Consider the following 7,500-nt stretch of genomic DNA (forward strand, 5'->3'; position numbering starts at 1 on the left):
ATGGCGGACCCTGAAATCCAAAACTTACACTCAAAGTAAATGGCCTTTGGATAAAAATCAAAGCTCAAAATTTTGCCAGTCAGATGTTAAGCAAACACACTTTCAAAATCTGAAGGAAAAAAGGAAGTGGTTTTTTTTATCACAGGGGCACTTTAACAGAAGGGGGCGAAGAGACAAGACTTAAGAAATAGAAAACCCTGCGCAAGAAAGCCAATATAATAAAACCCTTATTGAACTACTTTCTTCGGTCCTTACTGGGCAAATATTGGTCTCGTTCCCTTTTTGCAAGTTAATGGACCTCCTTTCAGGCTCGGTGCATAAACAAAAGGGAATCGACCAATGTTTTCCCAGTACGGACCTTGCGTCAGCTCAATAACACCTATTATCACCGAATTGTCTTGGGCATTGCAAAGGGTCACGCCAAACGAATTCAATATATTTACCCTAATCTTGCCACCTTCTCTGTAGTATAACCAAGTGCTGACATCAGCCGAATGTGTGAACTGCAGGTTGTAGACCTTGATGTAACCTGATGATTGACCCCCTCCCCAAGTGGTGATTTTTGTAATCTTCATATCTCGATTGGGGAAAGATATTTGTAACCATGGCTGTGTATCGGATGCCTGGAAGCGAAAACATTTAATCAAAATCATTTTCACCTTTCAAGCGATCATGCCTTCGGCTTCGGCAGATAACACAAACTTTGGCCTTGATAATTACCGCTATCATGCTCAACCACATCCAATCATTGTTAATTATCCAACTTTAAAGATTAAATATCGGATAAAACGCAAGAACTTTAATTCTGAAAGCATTGCATTCTAGTGTTGCTTCCCCAACCCCCGACCAAGAAAAACAAACAAACAAACAAATACAGACACAACAGTAGCCTGGCAAACTACGAACATAATTTGCTCCCGACTTCGATTTACCGGTAGGTATGTCTAGTCTATAAGCGGCATACTCAAAAAGTAGGCAGACAAACTGGTCTCGTAAGAAGCGCGTAAGGTGACAAGAAGAAGCAAACTACTCTTACTTTAGCGCACCATCCCACATCGCTTGAAGGCCGAGCATTTGTAGCAACGTCAACGCTTGATGATGCGGAGATGTCACTGTCCTTCACTGCGCCTGACTGCATTCCAAGCGGCGTCTCACATGCTACAGATACAAAATATATATATAGCGCGAGGGCCGTACTGGGGAATATTGGCCCAAGGTCGTGGCAGTACGGACCCAGCGAAGCCAATATTCCCCAGTACGGCCCGAGAAAGGTCGGTTTGTAAGTTGTTTATTATATGGCATTCTGTTTCTGATAGTAAAATGCACTTCCAGTGCAATCAATCTTTTTAGCTTTTTATCTTTTAGCTTTTTATCTTTTTAGCTTTTCAATCTTTTTATTTTTCAATCTTTTTAGCTTCTTCTGGTAGTTTCACTGTGAAGAATGACAATATTCACTTTTTTTTTTCGCTGTTTTGGTTGCAAATTATGAATTTGCCGGCTTTGCTCCAAAACAAAAATATACAGCTTGGACCGTTTCAACGGAAATGGTCCGTACTGCAAATTCCCGACCAAGAAAGAACCAATCAGAGCGCTGGGATTTGCTTAAGACTGGCTTTGCCATATGATAAGTGGAAATATTTTACAAAGCTTTTTACCGGGATGAAATTGAGACCAAATTGCACTCCACTCAGTTAAATTACCATTACAAAAAATTTCAAGAAACCGTAATATAACAAACAGAAATTGCAAGAAGCGTTACGTTGTATGGTGATGAAGGTTTATCTTCACTGCGAGCTACAAAGTCAAGAGCTATTTTTAAAGTCTCTAGAGGACGGTAACAGAGAACACAAATCTACAAGGCAAGTGAATATGACATACCAAAAGGACACCCGTACATCTCCATTCTCAAGCATATGGAACCTGTCCAGGTGATTGGTACTAGGCGGATCAAACGAGCATTTACTGTCGGTGTGATGGCAGAGGTCACGATCGAATTTGCGTCACGATTTGCAATAAATACCTAGTAAACAAACAAAATGGATAAAGGAAAAGGTAATAACTACGAGACCACTAGGGTGAGGGCTAAAGAGAACCAATTCGTTCAAGAAACGCTGTTAAATACTGAGAAAAAGACTTTTCAGACCGATGGAATTTCTTTCATCAATAGGAAGTTCCGATCAGAAAAAAAAAAGATGCAACAAGGAACCCTTTTGAAGCCACTTCGCGTGAACAGTCTATCCCGTGGTTAATAAATCAACGAATGAAATTATATATGAAATTGATCATATATTGAACTGGGGATATGAAATCAAGTGAAGCTATGATCCTCGCAGTTATGACGTCAGTGGCTTCACAGCTCAGTTTGTTAGCTTAATAATAATAATGATAATGGTTAAAACAGCACTGACCGCATGCATCAGTTATATTAGGCAGACTATTTAGATAATATATTAGAACATTAGATATAATATGAAGAATTTTGCACATCAGACCTGGGTACTTTCCTAAATTAAAAAGGGCGAAGGCTGCGGAGGATCATTACCTTTGATTCGGCATTTTCGAAAAATTCACCGATTGTTTTATTTTTCATTAATTTATTAAATGAAGAGAGTGTATCTTGACAGCCATTTTGAAGCCCTTTGGTGGCCCTGCAGTGTGCTTTAATTTGTCTAATTAGTAATAAAAAATGCCGGTATGTTACGAATGACATTATTTAGTAAAATGATGTCCCGCTATTGTGAATTATGCATATGCTAGCTTCTTAGCGGAACAAAGACAGAGGAACATTTTGAATGAATAATAACCCCGAATAGTTTAACGAGTCACCAATACTTTTTACAAGGGAATGTATTCCAGGTTAACTTCAGTTGGAAAATAGCAACATTTCTCGAGAAAAATCATAACAGAGTACTTACCCAATCCTTTCCATATTTCTGGTACGGATAAAAATTTACGCCATCCTCGCATGTCTGTAGCTTAAACGTGTTTATAAAACTATCAACTCCATTAAGAATTAAACCCTGGGTTGCTATTTTGGAAATGCGTGTCTCGGTCAACAAGTCCACCTAAAACGAATAACGCACTGAATCAGCATCAAGATTTTAAATCAAGAGATTCTCAAAGAGATGCCATTCTTTTCGAGGGTAAGAGGCAGTGGACTTCCCGATGCAAAATCTACTAAAAATGGGCACATCCTCTTCGACAAAAAGACAGCAAGTCGAATTAGAGGTTAAATTCGCGGTCTTTATTCTCGATATGAGGGCCGTGCAAGCCATAGCTAGCTTAGTAGATTAGTTAGTAGTTTTTTTTTTTTTTGGTTACCATCGTCTCTGTCCATCCAAGAAAATGATTACGTATTTACGGCAAACTGCTTCGCTTGCAGCACCTTGAAGGAGATGATAGAGCAGCTACTACAAAACAAACCACTGAACCAAAAACAAATAACCATACAAAGATTGGGCCCTAAGATTTTCTCATGATGCCACTCAATTATACTTTTGCACGAAGAAAAACAGTTGGTCGCAGATTATGCGTCTTCGTATTTAATTCCTTAGACGCATAATTCGCCCTCTATTACCGAGAGAAACATTCGTTAAACAGTAGGAAAGACTTGACACTGACTTCCCTTGAAATACACTGAAGGGATTTCGTAAATGGGCTGCTACTAGGTAGTGCCTCTGTTGCTAATTTAATGCTCTGACGCAGGTCATACCTGAATAAACTGATTTGGATGGTTATTTCCAGCACACCAGGCAGATGAAGAGTTAAGCCGCGCCATTTTGGCACTATACAGGTCAGAGACCCTGGAGCTAGCTGTCACTTGGCCATTCGTAATTGAACCATTAACCATACCCAGAGCTCCAGAACATTCTAAATAAACCAGAAAGGAAATGTTTTTACCGGATAAAAAAGGTTTGTAAAAGGTGCCAAAGAAATTAAACCCGGGAAGGACAACTATTCCCCCTTGTCACAAACAGTCATGCACTCTTTCATTGCACAACCTCTCGTTTGTATGAATCTCTCATCAAATGATACTTTTGAATTACTTGTATGTTGCTTTATGAAATATTTGACGCAAAGCTTTCTTTGCCTTTCACAGTCGACACAGCCGATTGCAAATATGGTGATGATTGTATCAAAGCCAGGCTTTTGGGTAACAATGCATGGCTGCCAGGGGCTGAAAGGTATGTTTCTCCTTTGCAAAATAGGAGGCGGATCGTAATTTTTTTTCAAAGACACGGTCCAGCTTTTGCACCAGAGGAATAACGAAATGCCATTTGATCACCACACTAGACGAAAAAAAAGTGGATTTTAGTGAACTTTACCCAATGGCTGTTTACATATGAAGCCATTTAAATCACTGCAACTTTTGTCATTCCACAGTGAATCTGGATACATCTCAACACAATTCTCAACATTGATCTTGTCATTAGGTTCACCCGGATACCAGTTTAGAAAGGTAACAGGAGACCCGTCGCTCCAGGTGTACCCTGCCTCTAAAGCTCGGTCATTCAAACCTGCGAAAATGGAAAAGAAATACATTGAAAAATACCACTATTCGTTAAGCGACACTGCAAATCCCACATATTTCCCTCACGCTATTTCTTTGGTAGATCACAGCATCATCAACAGTAAAAACAGCAGATTCTGCATAAACTAATGTAATGAGAGCAAATAGGCCATTTTATAGTTCCCTGTGTGGTATCCTGAGAGAAATTCGACATCACATAAGAAAAGCGGAAGGAGACCACATTTTGTAGCTAGGCAACTAAGCTCGAATCGGGTCAGTCAAGAGATCAGGTCAGTTTCAGCCTTTCTGAATTTTAAAGGAAACGTTACTAAACACAAGACTATAAAATTGCCCATATACTGCCAATATAAGCAAAGAAAAATGTTTTTTCAGTCAGCTAGCTATAAGTTTTAATCGATGTGAACATTTCTGTTTGCAAGGCTAAATTACATACCAATCCATACGTCTCCTCGCTGTTTATGCGTGTAGTGGTATGAAATATAGTCTTGTTCTTGCCGTGATGTGATGCTCAACAGATTTCCACCTTTCCTTTGGCAAGTGGACCTAGCTAATGTCCACGACACTCTGTCTTCAGCGCGGAATAGGTAGCAGTGCTTGTCAAACTTCTCCCAGCCAATGGGGCAGCTTCCAAGCACTGAAACCAAGTACGATCACAACACATGAACTAATTCAACTTAAAAGATGAATAAAATTGATCACCGTGCATCCGTTTTTTTTTTCTTTTAGGCGCTTGTACACTTATGCCTTCAAGGCAATTCCCACGGAATTCCTCGTCACCTCCCTAAATGTTTGCTCGTGATTTCTCAAAAACAGTAAACAGCAAGGTTTGGTGAGAAAAAGAAAAAGAGAAATCAAATTAACTAGCAGTATTCACCTGCGGGTGAAATGTGTGGTTCTCCTGCAAACAAACAAACGTAAGAAAATTTAAACAAAGTAAATAATAATGAGAATGCAATTGAGAATGATAACGAACTCGCATTGAAAGAAATGATACTTAATTCTCTGACTAGTTAATAAGCCCGACAAGACACAAATTAAAAAAAAAAAAAGTCATTTAATAAACACTCAACATTAGAGGAAGGGAATCATCTGGTCTTGGCTACATACCAACAGGAAGGACGCTAAATTGTCATTTTTTGAATGATATCCGTTCGAAGCATCCTGGGATGAGGGATGCCGCTTTTTGCCTGATTAGGGAGTTCAAGCAAAGACGACGGCTTTAGCAACGTCAAAATCACTAAACAAGGATGTCATTGGTCAACAGAGGGAAGTCAACAGAGGGAAAATAGTATTTCTTCGACGTACTCCAAAAAACAAAAAAACAAAAAAAAAAAACAGCGTAAAATGACTAAATTTCAGGTTTTTCACGACAACGTGGGCGTACAACACTGCACCCTTCATTTTCTACCTTTTCTTCTTAATCATTTGTACCATTGCAGTTAGATGATACTTCCCATTTATTGTAATATATAGATTTAGCCAAGCCTAAAAGCGGATGTCCCTGGTTATTTATTCTTACTGCCTGTAGGGTTAGTAAAAATAAAAGGTTTGGAATTGTCCGCGTTTTGATGTTTCCGGTTGCTGCTTTAATAATTAAATCATTTTCTTTGCTTTCTTCTATAGAAAAAATCATTGGCTATTAACTAGTGAATTCCGCGGTACAATTTACGCTAAAAACCGATATCGCATGAATTACGAAGCAATGAGTAAGATATCGGTTTTTCGAGTGAAATTCACTAAGGAATTCACCAGTTTGGCAATGAAATTTTCTTGAACCACATGAGTTTTGAAAGAAAACAAGCAAACCCTCAGCGAGAGAATGGAAAAGGAAAAAAACCATTCCAGAGTCAGCTGTAAATAGCCAGCGATTAGGAATAACGCTAAAATTAGAAGCCATTGTCATTTCAAGGTCAAAGAAGAGTTTTACTGATGAACTTTATTCCACTTTATCTCTGAAAGCAAGATCATTCGCATTTTGATGTATTTCATTGAAACACGCCACGTTGGATTGGAACAAGAATCGTTAAAATACGGCAATGCAACCAAGGGACAGTTCATTTTTTATGAGAGAGTGGGGGCTGGTGGGATTTTTTTATTTTGGGGGGTGGGGAGGGCACTCGAAAAAAATTGTCGTGAAAGCGTCGGAGGGGGAGCCGAAAAAAATGAAGGAAAGGGGAGGGGGTCGGACGAAAAAATTAGATTAAAAATAGGATAAGATATGTTAACAAATCGAAGGAAAATTCTGCTCTTTTATTTATAACAAATATGCTAAAACATTTCCAGAGTAACAGGAAAACTTCTCAACAGCTTTTTATTTTGACAGTAAACGTACCATAATAACAGTCTTGAATAGTAACAACTTCCTTTTCATTCATAAAAACGTTGTTGCCAAGCGCATATAAAATTTAAGACTAATAATTTGAGTACTGAATTGGAACTGGCCTCGTTACCAGGGCTTTTCTCTGAGAAATTTAATGGGAGGGGCATCAAACTGTGGTTGTGGTTGACTATCTCCAGCATCTTGAGGTGATGGAGTTGAAGAAAAAGAAGAGACTGGAAGAAAGGGCAAGGGAAAGTAGGTAGGCAAGAGAAAAGTCCTATGAAGATTATCATTGGGCTTATTTGTGCGAAGATGCCGCCAAGCTAAAAGAAGCTCCGTGTGCCAGTATTAAACAAATACTTAAAACATCACGGACTATTAAAACAGCATCAGAAGAGCAGCAAGAATGACAAAGTGAAGACAATTATGGAACACTTCTTGCAGATGAATACTCTCAGAACTGGTCAAGCCGAAATGGGGGAAAGCCATGAATCAGGTCAACTAGACAGCAGTGGTGAAAGCAGTGAGGGAGAGGAAACTGATGATGAGTAAAAGAGTGATGGCCCTGACTCTGAAGATGACTCAAATGATGTCGTTCTTGCTTTTATCGCGTCAAACGAGGAATATGCAGACGAGCGGCCAGCTACAA

The 7,500-nt window shown here is 39.1% G+C and overlaps 1 protein-coding gene across 1 annotated transcript in view; it reads right to left on the reverse strand.

Annotated features, from left to right (window-relative positions):
• The window catches only part of LOC138060118 (macrophage mannose receptor 1-like), a 91,962-nt gene that overhangs the window by 29,240 nt on the left and 55,222 nt on the right, over positions 1-7,500 (reverse strand). Inside the window, 8 exon segments of the mRNA XM_068905833.1 lie at positions 444-623; positions 1,037-1,158; positions 1,879-2,020; positions 2,916-3,065; positions 3,713-3,870; positions 4,326-4,517; positions 4,965-5,165; positions 5,406-5,429. Of these exon segments, the coding sequence (XP_068761934.1) occupies positions 444-623; positions 1,037-1,158; positions 1,879-2,020; positions 2,916-3,065; positions 3,713-3,870; positions 4,326-4,517; positions 4,965-5,165; positions 5,406-5,429 (1,169 nt within the window).

This window comes from Montipora capricornis, chromosome 1 (genome assembly GCF_036669925.1).
Source record: "Montipora capricornis isolate CH-2021 chromosome 1, ASM3666992v2, whole genome shotgun sequence".
In the NCBI taxonomy this organism is placed as follows: domain Eukaryota; kingdom Metazoa; phylum Cnidaria; class Anthozoa; order Scleractinia; family Acroporidae; genus Montipora; species Montipora capricornis.